A 21,677-nucleotide genomic window follows, 5' to 3' on the forward strand; every position below is an offset into this window, starting at 1 on the left:
ACAGCATCTCCAAGGCTCTCAGCCTTCCCTTCCTCCCTCCCACGATCCTTGAAATCCTTAGCATTTCAGTTTCGCGGTGGTGAGGAAGCAATATTTATTCTGTAGAAATTGTACTTGAGGTTTTGCGGGAATATGCAGCCCAATCGTTGTAGCTCCCTCTCAGTGAGAAATCACAGAGAAGCACCCAGCACTCCACAGTGAGCTTCGGCTACTGAGCCGGGGGGTGCCCCACAGGTTAGGTGTCATCTGAGTTTGCTTCTGAGGATACTTCCACTTTACAATAGGTCTGTCAGGTTGTGACCCCGTGAAAAGTCTAGGCGCCTCTGTTAATAGCCCCTGGCTTCCATCAAGCAACTCACTCAAGCTCAGCAGCTTCATGGTTCACTGCCCCCGCTCCAAATCAAGACTTGACCAGAGTCCTTGGCTATGCATTTAGGTCACTTGACAGTTTCAAGGATGCTAAGAGCAAACAAACAAGAAAGTCAGATATGGTGCCTGTATCTTGGACTTGCGGCTTACACTTGGAGAACTGGAGAGGGGTGGACCTGTGGGACTCGCTGGCTGGCTAGCGAACTGCTTGTTGGCTACTGACCAATAGAAGATCCTGTCTCGCAATAAGGGGGATGGTGCCTGAGATAACACCCAAGGTTGTCTTCTGCCCTACACACATATACACGCATGCACACACACACGTGCACGCACATGCACACAGGCACATGCACACGTACAGAGGCACAAAAGACCCCCTCAGGCTATGATAAGTGTTCTACAGATGTTTAACAGGTGGTAAGGGTCACTGGAGAGCAGGGCACACAGGGATATTTCCTAGAAATTCTGGAAAGACTTCCACCCCAATAGCATTTGAGCAAAATAGGCCAGTGGCAAAATTGGAGACATCTTTGGGAACTCTCCAGTCTCTGTTTCTGTCATAATTATATATAACGCAATGACACGGCCGAGTACAAGAAGCCCTGAGCGGGTCAGGCCTGATGGCAGAGGCCCATGACTCCAGCTACTCAGGAGGCTGAGGCAGGATAACAAGTTTGGGGTCAGCCTGGGCTACATAGTAAGTGCAAAGCCTGCCTGGAAAAGTTAACAGAATTGCTTCAAAGGTTGGGGATGGAGCTCAGTGGGGAACACTCGCCTACGTGTGTATGAAGGCCTGGGTTCAGTCCCAGCGCCTCGCAAGAGAAACGGCCAACAGGGTGAGCCATGAAAACCTCACCCCTGAAACCTGAGCTTTCTATTGTTCCATGAAACACAAAATATTATTCTTATTTGGGTTGTTATACTAGACCGTGTAAAAATGGGGAAAAGGGCTCTCCAGAAACACAAACATGAATTGGCTGAGCCCACAGGCTACAGAGCCCAGACCCCTGCCTCAGGATAGTCAGTGAGCCGTTCCTGCTTCCCAGTGACGGAACCTCAGCCTCCATGGACCTGAGTGCCTAGGTGCTTCTCTTGGGCTTCTACGAAGCCCTCAGCGGAGTGAGTCTGTGGGCATCCAGGTAGAGCAGGTGTCCCCCCACCGGGGGGACATGAAGCTGGGAAAGGAATGGACAGGTGTGGCTGCCACCTCAGTCTACACGCGCCCACCCCAGCCTCGCGGCTCTGAACGTGCTGATAGGCATTTTGAGCAGAAACTTTGGTTCCCACTCAGAAAGCCATTTGTGTCCTGTATGCAGGGCCCCTGTCTCCTACACTCCATCTCCTCATTTATCCCCTCCCTGTCATCCAGTGTCACTGAAGGCTAATTAAAACATCAAAGCCAGGTGCAGCAGGCCCAGCAAGGCTTCTGGTGTGCTACCCAGGAGCTCCCATTGGTCCGTTATCTTGTTTCTCTGCTGCCTGGTAGCAAGGGCTAAAGGCCATTGGCCAGCCACACCCTACACCTTATCCTCATTCCCGCCACTGTCCGAACCTCTGCCCTCCAATCACGATGGGGACACTGTGTCCATGGCTCCCTCTTGGATTCCTGCTGTCACTCAGTCTCCATGGCGTCAATGCAAGCAGCCCAGAGTGACACTAGACTCGCTGAGCGACACCCAGTTCTGAGGGAGGAAAGCAAAGCTGGTCTTCGAAGACTCAGGCTGTCAACTCCATCATATAACTCATAGCTGTCCTCCTGCCTCAGTGCTTCCAAGCTTGTGAGCCATGGGCTTGACCTTTAACCTCCCCATCCCTCTTCTCCCCTTCACATCACCATGCCTGGGTTTTTCACACGGGTTCCAGGAATCAAACTTAGGTCTATGTTCCTGGTGAAGCAGCTGAACCAGCGCCCCAAGCCCCTGGTCCTTTAACTCAGCAAGTTCACCCTGACCACAGGCCCTTGCGCTCACCTCTCTCCATCCTCTCCCTTCCTTTATGTTCTCATCCCACCGCAACACTACCATTTTTGTGCCTGCTTATTCTTTCTCTCCTGTTTCAGGAGGCTGAGGTCACCGACGTTCACTGAGGATGTTTGGCAGTGAGTTCTGAGTTAGGATGAAAAGGGGGCCATAAGAGCTTGTGAGTTAGAACTTGCACTTGAGCGAGTCACACAGCTCAGACTCGCTCCCTCTCCAGCTTGTCTTTCACATGGGGGTGTCCCCACCAAACAAATGACCCAGTTTCTACAACTCTAAGGACTGTAACCATTCAAAGGTCCTCTCAGTCATTTATTCATTCCACAAACGTTCACCGGGTCTCTCAGAGGCATTCTAGATATTAGAACATAGAGTCTATTCTAGATACTCTTGATTCTGTGGCAGACACTGAAGCAATCACCTGTGACCTCTTGCCTTCTACCCCAGGACTGAATACATAGCTTTTTCCCGTGCCATGATGTATCTTTTGCATAGGCAAAGCTGTTGGTTTCTGGGAATCTCACACCTGGCACCGGGGGGAAAGCTTCTCTCTGTGAAGGCGGTGGGTGACCTAAAAAGAGCAAAGCCTATAAGTCCCAGGCGAGACATCGCGGCCCCTCTGGTCCTGTCTCGTGTGTCACTTTCCTTCTCATTCACAGCCCCCCACCTCGGGAAAGCAGTCCCCCACCAAGAATGGCAGCCCTTCCAGGTGCCCCCGCTTCCTCAAGGTCAAGAACTGGGAGACAGATGTGGTCCTCACTGACACTCTGCACCTCAAGAGTACATTGGTGAGTGTTAGGATGAGGGGGAGGGGCATCTGTGGAGGGTCATATGCATGGCAATGTCATCAACTCTGCCTGCAGCCCACCCCATCAGATGCCAGAATCCCCGCCCACATAGTGACAGCCAGGGGCTCTGCAGGCACGGCCTCACGCCTCCCTGAGTGCTCTACCGATGGGGTTTTTCTGTGTGAGCACCTTGCTCCCAGCAGAAGGTAAGGGTCCTCGCAGGTCCTTCACCTCTGACAGTGTGATCACAGATGGGCACTGAACCAACCTTTCCTTGTTTCCCACTGTGGCCTCTGTCCTCCACCACATTCTTAATGCTCAACACTCCAACCATTGCCTTCCATTTTTGTTTTTTTTAAAAAAGAGTCTCTTGAAGGAGTATTGTATCTGTTGGCTAGTGCCACGTAACAAGCAGGCCTCAAACTCAGTGGCTGAAAACAACTGCTATATGTTGCTTTTTGTAAATGCACAGTATGGCCAGATGGCTCTGCAGACCTGACCAGGAAGTGGCTAGTTTTGACAGGGTCTATCTCACGCACCTTCAGTCACCCTAGAAGACTGTGTAAAGCTCTGGGTTTAAGCACAGAGCACAGGTGGTGTGATGGTGTGTGATATAGACTCTACACTCAGGAGGTAGGGGCAGCAGGTCAGAATTCAAAGGTCATCTTTGGCCTCAGACATATAAAGACTCCGTCTCAGTAATAATAATAATAATGATAATAATAATAATATCTGTGACAACAATGATGAGATGGTGCTGACAATAACAATGTCATTATTAGTTCTCTTTGATCAAATTGAATAAAAAAGATTTTCTGGAAATGGGTGCAGTGGCACACACCTGTACTTTTAGCACTTGAGAGGTGACAGCAGAAAGTTGAAAACTTAAGGCCAACCTCAGGTGCATAGTGACTTCAAGACCAACCAGCCTGGGCTGTATGAGATGCTGTCTCAAAACCCAAAATATAGATGATAGATAGTTGATAAATATAGATAGATAGATAGATAGATAGATAGATAGATAGATAGATAGATGATTGATTGATAGATAGACAAATGATTGATAGATAGATGATCGATAGATAAGATAGATAGATAGATAGATAGATAGATAGATAGATAGATAGATGATTGATAGATGATAGACAGATGATAGATAGATAGATAGATAGATAGATAGATAGATAGATAGATAGATAGATAGAGGATAGTGAGAGAGATGATCAATGATAAATGAGTAAATAACTAATGAATTGATAGGTAGATGAGTATGCACATAATAGAGTTAATAAATGATGGATGGATAGAGGATAGGTAGACAGATAGGCATATAGATAGATAATTGATAGGTTGATGATAGGTAGATAATATATGGATAATAGATGATAATATATAGACGACAGGTTGATCTAGGATAGAGAGATAAAAGATGGATAGATAGATAGATAGATAGATAGATAGATAGATGATAGATAGATAGATAGATAGATAGATAGATAGATAGATAGATAGATAGATAGATAATGATAGGTAGATAGGTGATAGATGGGTAGATGATTGACAGAGGATACAGGTAGAGATGTCGAGGCACACAGACACTAGGTTGTTGCACCAGTGGCTATGGGTCCCAGTGGCAGAGCCCCTTCCCTAACTGACCAGTGCAAACACCTTGGGCAGCTTAAAACAAGGTCACTGCTCCTTGAGGGTTTTGACCAATCATGTCCAGCAATAATTTGAAGCTGGCTTGGGAGATCCCTTTTGGGATGGAAGGTTGAGTCAGCTTGACTATGAGTCCCGGGACCTGGTCCTCAGTCATGATGTTTGCCAACTATGGTGGCGAGAAGCCAGACACTCACTCACCTCCCTCTTGGCTCCCAGGAAACGGGGTGCACAGAGCACATCTGTATGGGCTCTGTCATGCTGCCATCCCAGCACACTCGGAAGCCAGAAGATGTCCGCACAAAGGACCAGCTCTTCCCGCTAGCCAAAGAATTTCTCGACCAATACTACTCATCCATTAAAAGGCAAGTACAGAGGCCTAGACAGTTGGACCAGTAGGGGAAATGCTCCTTGTTTAAGTGTGAGGACCTGAGTTCGGATCCCCGGCACTCTGTGAACACAGAGCGTATTGGAATGGGGACAGACAGTCCTGGAGCTCACTGGATTGCCAGCCTTGCAAAATCGATGAAAATCGTTGAGCTCCAGGTTCAATGCCTCAAAAAGTAAGAAGGAGAAAGATTGAGAATTTACTCTTCCCCACCTCATAAAGGCATAAAGGCTCTTTCACTTGTTAGTAGCACAGAGATTCGAATGTTTAACACACACACACACACACAGAGAGAGAGAGAGAGAGAGAGAGAGAGAGAGAGAGAGAGAGAGAGAGAGACAGAGAGAACACTTCCAAGCCATCACACTGCGGCCCTCTCCCTGCCCTGTCCCTGCTCCCTCAGGTTTGGCTCCAAGGCGCACATGGACAGGCTGGAGGAGGTGAACAAGGAGATCGAAAGCACCAGCACCTACCAGCTCAAGGACACGGAGCTCATCTACGGAGCCAAGCATGCCTGGCGGAACGCCTCTCGATGCGTGGGCAGGATCCAGTGGTCCAAGCTGCAGGTAGGTGGTGACACTCGGGTGCCTGCAAGACCCTCTGGGAGGGAACAAGCCAAGGGGGCAGATGGATCTGCAAAAGAGATCCAGTCTAGTGGAGACCCATCAGAACACTGTTCTTTACTGGAGGAACTTACCATGCCCACGCCTCCTGGGAGAACTCAGGCTGTCCTGTTTGCCGAAGTCCTCACCACTCCCTTCTGCTGTCTCTTTTCCTGAAGACCCAACACTCCCTTTATCTTGCACCTGCCTGAAGGTGTTCACTTCTGCGCCCCTAGTTTGAGTCTGTCCTAGAGAGCAGCTTAATGTTACAAGTAGGTTGGTTTGTCGGATCAATTCTTTCTGTTCGAAGGACTGTGCTAGCGTGTATGGTGCATACTGACGGCTTCGTTATGGCGTTCACTTACATAACGAATTTCGACCGTGTTCATTACCCACTACCTTCTCTTGCTATCTTCTTGTTCCCAGCTGTCCTCTTCTACTTCCGGGTCCTATATTTTATTTTATTTTTATGTTCTGTGACCCCACTGATTTGATTTGGGCTTCTGGCATGAGCTGGGGTGTGGGGTTACTCACTAAGGCGGGGCCAGCTTTCCGGTACTACGTAACCAGAGGAAGTGAGAAGCCATCAATTCCCAGCAGCTCCTCAGGGCAGAGCAGGGTCTCATGAGCTCCCACCTCCACCCTCAGCTCTAGATTATTTGATTTTTTTTTTTTTGCTAGTTTTTAAACTCCTGGTGAGCCCACAGGAAATACAACCAGCCCCAGACAGCTTGCTCTGTTCTTCACCACCTAGTCATGTGACCTCCACGCATACTTTTGGGGACACTTCCTCAGTTATTGGCATAGAAAAGCAAATGGCAATACAAAATTATACAGCCTGGACCTCAAGAGTAGAGGGGCTGGCTATCCAAGAGCGGGGGCAGCGGCAGTGAGTTCAGGTCCCCTGGAAAGGAAGTCTGCCCTGGACCTGCCAGGGAGAGGGGAGGCAGCCAGCAGTCCCACCATGTACTTTCCACAGGTGTTCGATGCCAGAGACTGCACCACGGCCCACGGCATGTTCAACTACATCTGTAACCACGTCAAGTATGCCACCAACAAGGGGAACCTCAGGTGAGCCCTTGGGGTGGGATGGAGCAGGTCATGACCCTGCCGGGCGGAGTCCTAGTTCTGGATGTGGCTGAGCTGCCAGGAGGAAGGCTGTGCCCTCCAGCTGGCAGAAATACCCTGGTATTCTTCTCCCCTGCCCCTCCTCTGCTGGAGAGAACAACAAAACTGAGAGTCACACTGGACTGTCCTTCCCTGCCACCCACAGAGAGGTCAGGAAACTAGTTAGAATTCCTAGAAAGAAAAAGTAAATAGATAAGCTCCCCTTTCCAAGTAGAGCCGGCTCAAGGCATCCCAACCTGCTCGGCCTGTGGCCGCCTCCCATCCACAGGACTCTGTGCCTTCCCATTCTGCCCCAGTTAGCCCCGCCTTGGACTCCTGGACCCATACAAAGAACATAATCTACACGAGCCAGCTGAGCCAGGGAGGTGCCGTGGTCCGTGATTTCCACCCTGGCCTCAGCTCCTTCCTCACAGATGAGGCCCATCCACAGCTGGCTGCACTTGTCAATCCTGTTGGTGACATCTGTTCCCCCACTGCTGAAAACCAGTCCCGCCTCAGAAACACCCAAGGCTCTCTCACGGATATTCCCACAAACCCCAGCCTGCCCTGAGCTCATACAGAGGGGGCTTGTCTGCCTCAGGAATGGACTTCCTTGCCGCCTGAGCCACCGCTTGAGACAGAAACAATATGTATGAGAGGAATTCATATTTAAGACTCTTTGCTAAGTAACATCACCCTGAGAAAAATGTCAAAAGAACTTCCCAGCAAGTGGCTAGAGAGGATGTTCAGTTGGTGAGGCACGTGTTGTACCAGATTAGGGGTCTGAGTTCAAATACAGGACCCGTGCTTTAAAAAGGCCCGTGTAGCGGCATGTGCTTACAATTCCAGTGCTGAGGAAGTAAAGATGGGGAATTCCTGCAACCTGCTGCCAGCCAGCCTAGCAAGCCAGTGAGCTTCACGGCAGTTGAGGGACCTTGTCTCAAAAAGCAGGATGGGCCTCTGGCCACCTATACACACACACACACACACACACACACAGAGAGAGAGAGAGAGAGAGAGAGAGAGAGAGAGAGAGAGAGAGAGAGAGAGAGAGAGAGAAACCTTCCAGCATATTCTGAACCCTGAATGATGGCAGGTCTTGCCAAGGCTAAGCCCTCAAGTTGCTTAGGGGCTATCCTGGTGACTTCCGAAGGACACTGTGCGCCAGTGAGAGGAGGGGTCACCCCACGCTCGACAGTACATCTCTGCTGTGTTCAGTGATCTACTTTGGGGAGAGGGACTTCATTGAGTGTGAATTAAAATAATCACACTTAGGATCGTTTTCTTAAGATTCAAATCGTGGGTCTAAAAGCTATGAGACAGATGTAGAAGGATGTCCGGCATGAGCGGAAAGAGTTGGTGCCTGCGTGGATGACTCCCAGCGCAGGCCTTCAAACTGCCCTCAGGTAGGAGGTGTGGCCACGCTGCCCATCTCCCTCCATCTCGGCTCCCCCATGGAAAGTAACTATCACACCCTCCTCACACCGTGTGCCTCGGCCGTTTATAAACATACGTGCACACAAACAGGCTCCGGCTGGTGGCCCCCTGTAGACATAGCCATGGGTCTTAGTGTCAGAGGGAAGGCGGCTTGCTTGTCTCCCATGTGTGGCGGAGATTTTCACTAAGAGATGTGAACACCAGCTTTGGATCCATGAATCACCCAGACTCTGTCCTCTCATCCTCCTGCATCAGTGACATGACGACCTGGGTAGCAAATGCTTCATTCCCTTGTCTGAAGAGTAAGACCTGCAAAATGTGCTTAGAAGCAGGGTCCCTTGAACTCCGTCCCAGAAGCCACTTATGGAAATAGAGTCTAGTGCAGCCTTGGGTGTGGGTTTGTGACAGCAGAGAGGATTTCAGACGAAGGGTGGACCATGATGTTCAGACAGGAGGGCTTATGCCCTGCAGTGTGTGTGGCACACACCTCTCGATCCAGCCCTCGGAAGGCTGAGGCAAGAGGATCACAACTTCAAGGCCAGGATGTGCGTTTCCTGCCTTCCACCTTGCACAGACCGTGGGTTTTGTTGCAGGAGCTGGTCACTCAACCCCTTTGCACAGCTGGGGACCTGAACAAAGCTGATCCCCAAAGGGCGAATGCCATCCTGCTGACTCACGCCCTCTCCCCTCTCCCAAGGTCAGCCATCACTATATTCCCCCAGAGGACAGACGGCAAGCATGACTTCCGAGTGTGGAACTCACAGCTCATCCGCTATGCTGGCTACAAGCAACCAGATGGCTCTACCTTGGGGGACCCTGCGAATGTGCAGTTTACAGAGGTGAGCTCAGACGCGCCAAGCCCATCCCTGGTGGGACTCTCAGTTCCCCTGTGCTTTTTCCACATTGACAATCTTATCCCGGAGGGGTCGGCCAGCAAGGAGCACAGAACCCCCCTCAACCGCATCCTTCTGGTGCCATTGCAGTCATTTGGCCATTTTCATGGTACAACCCTTCCAATGGGAGCTCTGTCCCCCTTTCAGAGTTGAATAGACCGAGTCCTGCCAGTGCCAAGGATCTTATCCTGAACTGTTAAATGAACGAAGGAATGTCTAGAACCCTAGGTTTCCCACCCTCCCACCAGGAGAAATGTGGTCCAGAGAATCCACGTCCCTGGCCACCTTCCTGAACTGACGTATATGGCTCCTTCGTGTGTTAATCAATAGTTTGAGCCAGGTGGTGGTGGCACACGCCTTTAAACCCAGCACTTGGGAGGCGGAGGCAGGGGGATCTTTGTGAGTACAAGGCCAGCCTGGTTTACAGAGTGAGTTACACAAAGAAACCCTGTCTAGAAGGAAAAAAAAAAAGTTGTCGATCCTTCCTGGAGTGGGCTTGACTCTCCCAGGGTCAATGTATACCACAATGCTGGGGACCAAAGTTGACAAAAACTACCAAGAGAACCAAGACTGCCCATCTCCCTTCCCAGGGTCCCTTCCCTGTGGCCATAGTGAGTGACGCAGTTCAGAGTCAGAGTTGAATAGACTGTGCCCCCTGGGATACACAGCAGACAGATGCCAATGCCCGTCCCCCTTTTCTCAACCCCCACACACCCTGCTTTTCTCCCCACCCCTGTGTGCTGACTTCATATGCATAAAGCTTTTCTCATTGAAATGTGATCATCCTGAGAACTGGTTGTAACCAGGGCAACCAGGAGCCGCACCTGTGCACTCAGAGCCTGGGCCAGACTCCCCAGACTCCGTTCTACTTGGCTGAGCGCTAACTGCCGAGGGTGTACTTGGCTGACCTTGGCTCCTGCTTAGCTGAACAGGATCGTGTGTCCCAATCTTCTTCCTTATCTGTGTCCAGAACCAGCCCTGGCCAGAATGTGTCCTCCTGAAGCCAAGATGTAAACTTCTGTTTCCACTCACACCCCACACAGGAACATCCCGAACCTGGCCACATTGTTACATGGAGTCCTTCATGTCCCTGATGGTGGCCTGTGCATGCTACACAGCTGGCCCCAACCAAGAGATCTCCAAAATGACCCCTCCAAAAAACCAGGGAAATGACTCACTAATCGTCTTATATTGAGGATATTTTTGAAATTATAGTAGCAGGGTAGAGAAAATTAGCATATGGATAAATTAGAAAACTTAATCAATTAAATATATTTATTAAATACTGCTAAATATCGTATTTAAATATACTCACTTTAACAATTTTGTCATTCTTTGTGCATCCTGGTAGTGACAGCTGTACTTCCAGCACTCCGGATACTGAAGTGGAAGGGTTGTGAGTTTGAGGCCAGCCTGAGCTACATAGTGAGACTCTGACTCTAAACAAAAACAGGGCTGATGAGGTGGCTCAGTAGGTGAAGGGCTTGCTGCACAGGCTTGGATCCCCGCGCCCACATAAAAAGCTGGACCCAGTGACACGTGCCTGTAATGCCAACACAGAGGGGCTGGGGACAGGAGGGTCCTGCTGGTTGGCTGCTGTGTAGTCAGCGGCCATGTCTAGTGGTGGCTCAGTCTCAGCACTCAGGAGGCAGAGGCAGAAGGATCTATGGGTTCAAAGCCAGCCTGGTCTACAGAGTGAGTTCTGGGACAGTCAGGGCTACATAGTGAGACCCTCAAGGCTGGAGAGAAGGCTCTTTGGTTAACAGTGGCTCTTCCATAGGACCCTGGTTCAATTCCCAGCACCCACATGGTGGCTTACAACTGTCTATAACTCCAATCCAAGGAAACCTAATACCTTTTCCTGGCCTCCAAAGGCGGCAGGAATGTACCTGGAACACAGACATACACCCAAGCAAAACACCTACACATATAAGATGAAGTAATAATAACATTTTTTTAAAAAGACCCTCTCAAAATAAGGTTGAGAGCTTACACACATAAACATATGCACAATATACACACACCACGGAGAGAGAAAAACTTAAAATAAAAATCAAATGATAAAAATGTATATAATTAGTAAACTAATATTGATACTTAATGTACTTTATTATATTCTGTAAACATAGACTTAATATATTCAGTAAATGAACAAATGTCATTTAATTTTAGTGTCAAATGTCTCATTAAAAATCTTAATCCATTATTAATGAATTACTATTCATATGAGGTACATTGTTGGAGCTAAAATTCACCGTTTAAAATGAGTATGCTAATGCGATGAGCCTCACTTCTTGGGTTTTTCTTCTTAACGAGCTTCCAGAACACTGTAACTCCCGTGTCTCGCTGTGCCCGTGTCTTGCTGTGCGTGTGTTTTCTGCGGTGAGCCACAGCACCGGAGGTTTTCTTTGTATCTTGCAGCACTTAACATCACACATAAAAGCTAGCCCGTGGGAAATGCCAGGGTTAGTCAGACTCACCCCCTCGGTGTGCACAGCCGGCACGGGAGACCCTTTCTGGAAAACACTGACCTGTGTTCCTGGGGAGAAGTTGCCCTTGTTCTATGATGAGGTCAGACTGAGCTTGTAAAGGAGGCTTTGACTTGGGTTTGGTTTTGTTTTGAGACCCTGCAGAGCTTGCCTCAGCCCTGTGCCTGCTGTGTTGGGAGGGGCAGGGGCAGAGGTGTGACCAGGGACTCTGTTTGTAGATCTGCATTCAGCAGGGCTGGAAAGCCCCGCGAGGCCGCTTCGATGTCCTGCCGCTCCTGCTCCAGGCCAATGGCAATGACCCTGAGCTCTTCCAGATCCCCCCAGAGCTGGTGCTGGAAGTGCCCATCAGGCACCCCAAGTAAGAGGAACTGCCGGGGGGGGCGGTTCTCCGATGACCTCCTCTGTCCATCCCCTGCCCCACCTCCACCCCAGGTTCTCCCCCAGCCCCAATAACAGAAAGAGGGTCCTGGGTCCCATCCTGACTATCGGGGAGGGACACAAGGGGTCCTTCTGAACCAGCCTGAGCCATTGGATGCTTCTACTCCGTGACCTGCCCTTTGCCCAGCCCTTGGGGTAACAAGAGTAGTCACACCTACTGTCTTAGATACAGGCGTTCACTTGAAGAAGTTACATCCAGTGACCAACCCTGAGTGAACTAAGTTCAGGGAGGAGACCAAGGTCAGAGAAGCAGGTAGCATGCGCAATTTAAGAGTAAAGGACAGGTTAGGTTGGTAAGATGATTCAGTCGGTAAAGGAGCTTGCCACCCAGCCTGACTTCTTTAGTTTGATCCCAGAGCCCATACAGTGGAGGACAGACCTGACTCCTGTAAGCTGTCCTCTAGAACACGCGCCCTCACGCACGCATACGGCGCACACACCAACGAATAAATGTCATTATAAAATGAAGGAAAGCCACCATGAGGTGCCAGACTGGGGCCAAGCCCAAGGGAGGTTGCTAAGAAACTTAAGTAATGTGCAAGATAGATCTTAAAAAGCAAGTTCATTATTTTTAATTTATGGTGAACTACATCTCAACTTTTAAAATAAAAACAGGCTTCAGCTCAGCCCTGACATGAAGGTGTGATGACCTGGTGAGTCACCAAGAGGGAGCCTGTCTATTTAAGGAAAGCTTTTTGTTTATTTTTTTTTTTAAAGTGTGGATTCATTTAAAATTCCCCATGCACAAATAACAATGCTGTTCTTGTTAACTAAGTCTCTGGAGGACCTGCCCTCTTACACCTGGCACTGGTACCCCACCTGCCTAGCCTGGATCTTCCGCGGACAGGGAACACCCTTCCTGGGGAACCTGATACATTGGAGCACAGCCAGATGCCTAGATGCACTTGACTTACGTTCATTTCTGGGCCCGTTCGACCCACTTTGCAGTCCTCATTTCATCCAGCGTGGCTCTAGCTTAGGGCTGTGTCCCTGCCTCTATAGTTTGTGTCAAAGAGGAGAGGGCCACAGAGAAACAGGAATACTCAGTTCTGTAAAAAGAACGGCAAAGGAGACGTGTGAGGTCACCTGAACCCAGCTGGACATTGGGAAGGTTTCCCAGCGCGAGAAATATTAAACTTAGAATCAAACATAGATTTTAAAGGTGAAGGCACAGGAAAGAGGAAGTTTTGGGGAGAAGGAGCTGTCAATAATCAGGTTTTATGCATGATCCTAGAGGGTACTGAGCCTGGATTATCCCCAACCTGAGGCTACTGCACCCCTGTCTGTGCTCAGGAGACACTGCTGCATGCTAAGCAGGGGCCTTTTGCTCTCTGCAGGTTTGACTGGTTTAAAGACCTAGGGCTCAAATGGTATGGCCTCCCTGCTGTGTCCAACATGCTGCTGGAGATTGGGGGCCTGGAGTTCAGCGCCTGTCCCTTCAGCGGCTGGTACATGGGCACAGAGATCGGCGTCCGTGACTACTGTGACAACTCTCGATACAACATCCTGGAGGTGAGGTCCCTCGATGCGGGAACAGTGGTTACTGCTCAGCAGCTTTGGGGCTGGGAGACTGGATCGAGCTGGGACAGAACTACAGTCCTGGTGAATCTTCTAGAAATGCCACAGTACTTATGTCTTTCCTAGCCGTGGCTGCCACAGCAAATGGCACAGCCACCACCACAGTGAACGCTTTGCATGCGGCTTACACACGACGTCTTCCCTTGACGCATCCACAGAGGATTCCCTGGACCCCTTCAGCTATGAATATCGTCTGCAGATGGGCAGAGAGATGATGACTTAGTGGGTGACATGCTTCCCACCCAAAGCATGAGAACCGAGTTTAATCCCCAAGATTCACATTTTAAAATCCAGGCTTGGTAGCGGGTGCCTATAACCCTGAGACCAGGGAAATGGGGACAGATGGGTCTCTGGGACCCACTGGCCAGATAGCCTAGCCTACGTGGTAAGTTCCAGGTCACTGTGAGAGCGTGTCTCAGAAGACAGGATAGATGGCCCTTGAAGAACAACGGTGGTGCCTGAGGCTGCTCTGTGGCCTCTACATGGACATACATCCATGTGCACCCACACACATGTATGTACATGTATATACCCATACATATACAGCCACACACACACACACCTTGATGCTTGAGTCTCATACATAAAATGCTGTGGTATTTGCACTGAGCCTTCTGTATAGTTGAACCTTCTGCAGCTGGACATATGATTTTAAGCACAGGGTAGGTACTGTATAAATGGCTGTCACTCTACAGATCAAGGAACGGTGACAGGGAAATGGCTTCACAAGCTTTTTTACAGATGAAATTCTTTTGAATATTTTATAGTCCAGTGTGGTCTGACCATGCTGTTGAGCAGTGTTCGGTGTAGAGAGCTGACTGAAGAAGCCATGCAGGCAGGGTGCATGTGTTTCAGAAGCACTGGGGCTCTTGGTTTATTGAGTTTGTTTGGCTTTGTTTTTCTGTTTGCTTCTGCGATGCTGGGAGTTGAACCCAGGTCCTTGAGCACGCTAGGCAAGCTCTCTACCATTGAACTAAAGCTCCAGTCCTACCTTGTACTTTTCATTGTATTTTATTTATCAGCAAATGTCCTAACAACAATTTGCAACTGTTGACCTTGCTTCCGGAGAGAAGCAAGGCTGGGCTCAGATCACAGAGGCCATCAGTGAAGAGTCGTGGTTGGAACTCAGAGCTGAGCGCTAGGTTTATAGTGTTAAAACCCTCTTGCGTCAGCGGGCATGGTAGCCCACGCCTGAGATCCCGTACTTGGGAGGCCCCGTACTTGGGAGGTCGAATCTGGAGGATCAGGAGTTCAGGGCTGTGCTTAGCTACATGGCAAGTACCAGGCCAGCCTGGGCTACATGAGACCCTGTCTCAAAAACACGAAAACAAAGCAGTATCATGGTGCCGCTATGGAAAGAAGTTGTCAGAAGCCACCAGCCTTGTGGGGACCTAGAGAGTTTCATGGTGCCAGGCCCAGTCCACAGAACTCTTGCGCTATTGATCTGGGGTGTGGACTGGGTATCAGCGTTTTCTTAAAGCTCCCAAGGAGAATCCACTAGATGAGCACCGGTATGTACAAGACTCTGGCAAGAAAGAAAATTACACAGTAGTCCACATCCTAGTAACATCTAGTAACATCTACAAGTTTGGTTTTGGTTTTTCAAATCAAAAAGGGCATATTTCAACAATTTTTATGCTTTTAATGAAAGTAATGCTGCACGGTGCCCAGGTGTGTGTGCCCTCCTGTTTCAGAAACTCACCAGGACATTAGATGTGTGTACATAAAACAGGAGCCATTGGCTTTCTGCAGAAGTGTTCCCTGATTCTCATCCAGGCTAAACCGAAAGGCTTCGCCTCGGACAGTGAATTGATAAGTCTGCTTTCTGCTCTCCCGGGCACCTCATGACTTAAATGAGAGGCTCTGCCACCCCAGCCCTTCAATCCCAGCTGCTGGGAACACTGTCAGCTGGGGCCGAGGAGCAATTTACCCCAATTGAGGGATGGTGGCATCTGAGCCTAGTAATGAGACCTGGGCTCCCACCAGCGCCTGGCCTTGACAAAGAGAGGAAAAAGCATGACTTTAATTAAGGGATCTGCCTCGAGCCTCGGCCACTGTGTCCAGGATGTTCGTTTCTGTTATGTCAAATACTAGTGCCGGGATGTATTTCTTTCAAGTTATTTTGCTAGAGTTGTCGTTGACTTAGGAAGCAACTGGCTCCCGGCGTTCTGGGTCTCAAGCATTAGGCGTTAACACAGTCTCCCCCGTTGACTGGCACATGAGTTTGGTGGCTGGAGGGCCAAGCACGTCTCTTTAGTTACCACCTGGGTTGTAGATAGCAAATCTCTGGAACCTGTGAACGAGTCGGTCAGCCCATGAATGGGTTAACTGTAATTAGGAACTCCCCTCACAACAGCTGTCTTGGAAATCCAGCGTTAGCCAGGCTGTGCATCTATGTTTTCCTCGCCCTTCCAGGAAGTAGCCAAGAAGATGAACTTGGACATGAGGAAGACATCCTCCCTGTGGAAGGACCAGGCGTTGGTGGAGATCAACATTGCTGTTCTATACAGCTTCCAGGTATCCTAGCACTCAGCGCCAAGCTCAAGCCTCAAAGGAGAGAGGGGGAAAAGGGACTTTCTAGAGGTCAAGTGTTCTGCCAACAAGATTCACCTTTGGGAGCCGGAGACACGGCCCAGCCAGTATAGTAAAGCGCTGGCCTCACAGGCATGAGGTCCTAGAGTCAACTCCCAGAACCCACATAGAGAGCCAGATGGAGGAGACGGATACTTGGAATCCCAGCAATGCTGAAACCAGAGACAGAGACAGGCGGTTCCCTGGCTCCTCACTCTGGTTATCCAGACCAGCCCGGATTGGCCAATGAGAGACGAGAGACTCTGCCTCAAACAGACATCTGAAAAATGATGCCCAAAGCTCCCCTCTGACCTCCACACACGTACACACATGCACCTTCCTACATGCTTAAATACATCATAAAAAAAAGTCACTTTCAGGGGGCTCCCATCTGTCAGTGGCTACTTCCTGTCTTACGGGCCTTGACAGAGGAAGACATTTGCTACAGAGAAGTGGGAAGGACTCCGCAGCTTGACGGCAGTGTCTCCAGACTGTGCCGTCTCTTAGAGACTTGGACATCCTCATCACAGGGATGACACCCAACTCTGGGCCACAAAACTCCCTGCCCCACACAAGGAGTTTTCCACGGCTGGGAAGTATGCCACCAGAATGTGCTGCTTGTGTTGTGAGCACAAGGTGGGCATTGTCAATTATTCTAATTGGACAGACACGAAGTGAGATCTCAGTGGCCATTCTTAGAACTTGAGGTCAGTCCTGCCCTGGGGGTACCAGTGGCCCCGGTCTGAGTAGACAGAGGGCGAGCGTGTTCATTCAGACCTTGGGTGGACATGTTTAGAGCAGGCACTGTACCTCACAGAGGATCATGGTGCAGAGATCCATTGGGGTGGGGGGCAAGAGGCCACTTCCCAGGGAGAATTAAGAAGCTGTGGAAAATATCAGAACTCAGCCCCTGGTGGGGACACTCGGGACATAAAAGAGATGAGGGAAGAATGCAGTCAGGGCAGTATCTCTTAGACAACTTGTGAATCCGTGCCCGCCAGCCCCAGCCTGTGCCAGACACTGGTCCACCCACCTCCGTGCTGGCTCATCCCTTTGATCTCTAATCAGCTCAAATTCGCCCCTTAAAACTAAGTTGAGAAGATTTTATTTCACTAGATAAATAGTTGCAGAGGATAATAAAACAGGAGATGAGTACACAGACATAAGAAAAACAAAACAAAGCCCTGAGAGTCTAGCTCCCGCCCCTGGTTAAAGGAAGGAGGGAGGGAAGATGGACCAGGTTGACAAGGAGGTCTTGGAGGCACACCAGCACCACGTAGAGCCTTCGTCATGCACAATTAGACTTGCCCTTGGCAGATTCTTTGGGAAGGTGCCTGAACATCTCAACTTCTCTTCATTCCTGTCTCCTTGTCCCTTCTCCTCCCACAGAGTGACAAGGTGACCATCGTTGACCACCACTCTGCCACTGAGTCCTTCATCAAACACATGGAAAATGAGTACCGCTGCAGAGGGGGCTGCCCTGCCGACTGGGTGTGGATTGTGCCCCCCATGTCCGGCAGCATCACCCCCGTCTTCCACCAGGAGATGCTCAACTATCGACTCACCCCCTCCTTCGAATACCAGGTCTTGCCCCTCACTGCTCTGGGTTCGCCTCTGCCCTGAGACCCACCCTGCCCAGGGGCCAAGTTTTCCCAACCCACGGGAGCCCATCTCTATCAGGGGCAGTGCTGTGGTCACAGGTGTGCCCAGTAGCCTGAGAGACTTATGGAGACAGGAAGTGACTGTACAGGAAGAGGACGTGCATATCCAGGAAGAGATCGGTTGGACAGAGTGCAGGGTGGGGTGACACCTAGAATCTAGCGCTCAGGAAGCTGAAGCAGAAGGATGATAGTTTGTGGCCAGCCTGGGCTACATAGCCAGACCCTATCTCAAACAGAGTCTGGAGGGACCTGGGCTGAGTGGGAAGGGCTCATGGGGCAATGCGGAGAGGGACATCTGTGGCTATCCCTGGCTGGGGCTTAGGGTTGGGCAGCCGTAGATGCTCTGGGCATCTCCAGGTGGGATGACTGAATTTCCTCATGCTGGTGCCGTTGCGTCTCTTCCCAGCCTGACCCATGGAACACGCATGTGTGGAAGGGTACCAATGGGACCCCCACGAAGCGGCGAGCCATTGGCTTCAAGAAATTGGCAGAGTGAGTTCCCTATAGCGGGAGATGGATGGATCTGTTCACAAGCAGGGAGTGCCCAGAGCTAGGCAGGTGCTGTAGCCTGTGCCAGCACAGTAGTGGGTACTTCGATCTTATCACCACCATTTTACACACACACACACACACACATACATGCATACATACACACACATACATACATATGCACACATACATGTACACACATATGCACACACATAATGCATACACATGCACACACACTCACACACACACATACATACACACATTCACACACGCATACACACACCCACAGGGTGGGGGATATGGGTGAGATAGGCTGAGCTACAATAACAAGACCCTATTTGTTGGTTGTTTTATGTTGTTGTTGTTGTTGGTGGTGGTGGTGGTGGTGGTGGTGGTGGGATTTTTTTGTTGGTGGTGGTGGTGGTGTGGGGGGAGGGTGTTTTGTTTAGTTTTTTGAGACAGGGTTTCTCTGTGTAGCCCTAGCTGGCCTGGAACTCACTCTGTAGACCAGGTTGGCCTCAAACTCAGAGATCTGCCTGCCTCTGCCTCCCAAGTGCTGGAACTAAAAACATGCACCGCACTGCCTGGCAAGACCCTGTCTTTTTTAAAAAAAATTAATTACTAATAATTATTGATAATAGTAATGATAATAATGTTTAACTGAGCCAAAAGGAAGATCAGGAGACTGTGAACTATGAAGGAATCACTTTTGACACAGGATCCAGCTGGCGTATTTGGGTGGCGTATGTCACCAAGATGATTTAATAAAGTCAACAACTGTCTGTCATCCAACAGCAGCCATGTTGCCAAGCTTGGACCTCCGATCTGGGGGAATAATTCATAAGTCAATGTGGTCCCTGAACTCTGGGATGCTGTGTGTCTCTAGGGGTCCCTACGTCCCATTCTAACATCCTGTGTCCTTTCTCCGTTCCCCGTTTCTCTCTCCACCTGCTCCCTCGAAGAGCTGTCAAGTTCTCGGCCAAGCTGATGGGGCAGGCCATGGCCAAGAGGGTCAAAGCAACGATTCTCTATGCCACAGAGACAGGCAAATCACAAGCCTATGCCAAGACCCTGTGTGAGATTTTCAAGCACGCCTTTGACGCCAAGGTGAGCAAGGGCTGGTGGAAGCTCCCTGGACCCTCACAGTAAATAATGTGCGTATTTGCATACATACCAAGCATAGATATGGCTCCCATGAACCCTGCAAGAGTCCAGCCCACAGGAAACCCCCATCTCTAGAGCAAAGTGTTAGTGGGTTGGTGAGAGCCCACCCTGCTAGGGATCAGTGTGAGAAGCCTCAATAGTTACAGCTCCATGCATAGATCAGGACTTCCCAGAGCTCCGAATCCATGAACACCCATTATAACTGGGGAAATTATGAACTACACATATTTCCCAAACATATCTGACCCAAACAAGATCCCTGGTTCTTGTGGGGCCTCTGGGGAGAGTGGGGTTCCTTAGAAAGGTGGAGAGATGTGCAGGTAATGCTAAAATGCAGGTGACAGTCCTCTCCCTGCAACATGCACCTCAGCCTCAGGGGGCTCAGGTCCTTCCAGGTACTGAAGGCAGGATTAGAGAAAAGACTGGGCAAACCTGTTCAGGTGCTGCCAGATCACACCCTGCCTAACCGTGGTCAGGACTCCAAGATCACGAACTATCTGGGGGCATGGGGTTGGGCACATGGCTCAGCCAGTAAAGCGTTTGCCATCCAATCATGACCATTGGAGTTTAGGTGCCAAGCACCCAAATGAAAATGCCAGATGTGTGGTGGGTAGCCTGCAGCCCTAGCGCATGGAAGGTGAGACGGGAATTTCCCCTGAGCAAGCTGGCTTGTTAGGACAGACCAATCAGTGATCTCTGGGCTCAACTGAGAGACCCTGGCTCAGAAAAGGAAGTGGAGAGCAATGTGGAAAGACACCCAATGTCAACCTCTGACCCTTCCCAAGCACATGCACAAATATGTGAACTCACACACATTCACATCACACACGCATGCACACATGCACACACGCATGCATGCAAGGGAAAAAAAGGTTCAGGGATTGTTATAAAGATCTACTCCATTGGACTAGAGCCTGGGTTCCCATAGCCCTTCAGGACACAACAGCCATTGCAAGATTTCATGCCAGCAAACATCACTAATGCTATCACAAGGGTCCACTAGATAGTGAGCATCGAGAACATCAGGTCCCGAGCCAGGAGGCAGCTCAGCATAGCTCACCCTCTTGCTCCTTGTACCCTCTGCCCCCTCTCCTCATTCCCACTCACATCTCCTCTCCTCTCCCATGCCCCCCACACCTAGGCAATGTCCATGGAGGAGTATGACATTGTTCACCTGGAGCACGAAGCCCTGGTCTTGGTGGTCACCAGCACCTTTGGCAATGGAGACCCCCCTGAGAACGGGGAGGTGAGAGGGAATGCCCCTGCCCTAGCATGGGATTCCAGTCCCCACAGGAAATGGTCACCGCTGGGATCCTTCCCCACAACTCCCTCCCCAAGCCCCAAAGTCAAGACTTTGGTTTGATCCAATTTGGGCAAAGGGACAATACCAAGTTTTGACTACCAGTGTCCCTTGGCTAAACGTCCCCACAGTGAGCTGTGTGTTTAAGGTACTCCAGTTCTGAGCTTGGAGCAGTTCTTGGAGACAATAAAGGCCACAACAGTCGGTTGTACCCTGGGGTGGGGCGCTAGCTCACACCTGTACTTTAAGTAACAAGCCATGCCCACACATACATGGAACCTGCAGCTGGGACACTGGCCGCCCACCTCAGCCCCTGGCCGCCCCTGGCATCGTGCCATCAGGCAGCAGTCACGGCCCCAGGGCCTGTGCCCACCACTAATCCGTTCTTCACGCTCTGCTCGTTCGCTTTGACTTGTAGAAATTTGGCTGCGCTTTGATGGAAATGAGGCACCCGAGCTCCATGCAGGAGGAAAGGAAGTAAGTGAATGTCCTCTCTGATGTCACATGCTGCCCTTGGGAACCATCGAACATGTCTTGACAACTGGGGCTCATGTGAGGGCCCTGCTGTGGTTGACAGCCTTTGGAGATGGGTTTGAGCTGCTGGTCTGGCCTTTACTGTGGCTGGTCTGTACCTCTAATTCTGTTATCAAGCAGAGATAGTAATATCTACCTTGCCTTCCTGAACCAAATCAGATTTTTAAAATGGGAGGGTCTCGAGAAAGGTTCGGAGCACTGTGCAAACCTCGGTTCCTATTATCACTCCTCTGC

The 21,677-nt window shown here is 50.1% G+C and overlaps 1 protein-coding gene across 4 annotated transcripts in view; it reads left to right on the plus strand.

Annotated features, from left to right (window-relative positions):
- Window positions 1-21,677, plus strand: part of Nos1 (nitric oxide synthase 1) — a 104,723-nt gene that overhangs the window by 45,740 nt on the left and 37,306 nt on the right. For all 4 annotated transcript variants that reach the window (XM_075981930.1, XM_075981942.1, XM_075981936.1 and 1 more), the window contains 13 exons: window positions 3,005-3,133; window positions 5,012-5,157; window positions 5,584-5,746; window positions 6,762-6,853; window positions 9,024-9,165; window positions 11,927-12,066; window positions 13,484-13,658; window positions 16,140-16,241; window positions 17,685-17,879; window positions 18,363-18,448; window positions 19,408-19,552; window positions 20,751-20,855; window positions 21,328-21,386. In XM_075981930.1, the coding sequence (XP_075838045.1) occupies window positions 3,005-3,133; window positions 5,012-5,157; window positions 5,584-5,746; window positions 6,762-6,853; window positions 9,024-9,165; window positions 11,927-12,066; window positions 13,484-13,658; window positions 16,140-16,241; window positions 17,685-17,879; window positions 18,363-18,448; window positions 19,408-19,552; window positions 20,751-20,855; window positions 21,328-21,386 (1,679 nt within the window). The remainder of the gene's footprint in view (window positions 1-3,004; window positions 3,134-5,011; window positions 5,158-5,583; window positions 5,747-6,761; window positions 6,854-9,023; window positions 9,166-11,926; window positions 12,067-13,483; window positions 13,659-16,139; window positions 16,242-17,684; window positions 17,880-18,362; window positions 18,449-19,407; window positions 19,553-20,750; window positions 20,856-21,327; window positions 21,387-21,677) is intronic.

Source organism: Microtus pennsylvanicus, chromosome 1 (assembly GCF_037038515.1).
Source record: "Microtus pennsylvanicus isolate mMicPen1 chromosome 1, mMicPen1.hap1, whole genome shotgun sequence".
In the NCBI taxonomy this organism is placed as follows: Eukaryota; Metazoa; Chordata; class Mammalia; order Rodentia; family Cricetidae; genus Microtus; species Microtus pennsylvanicus.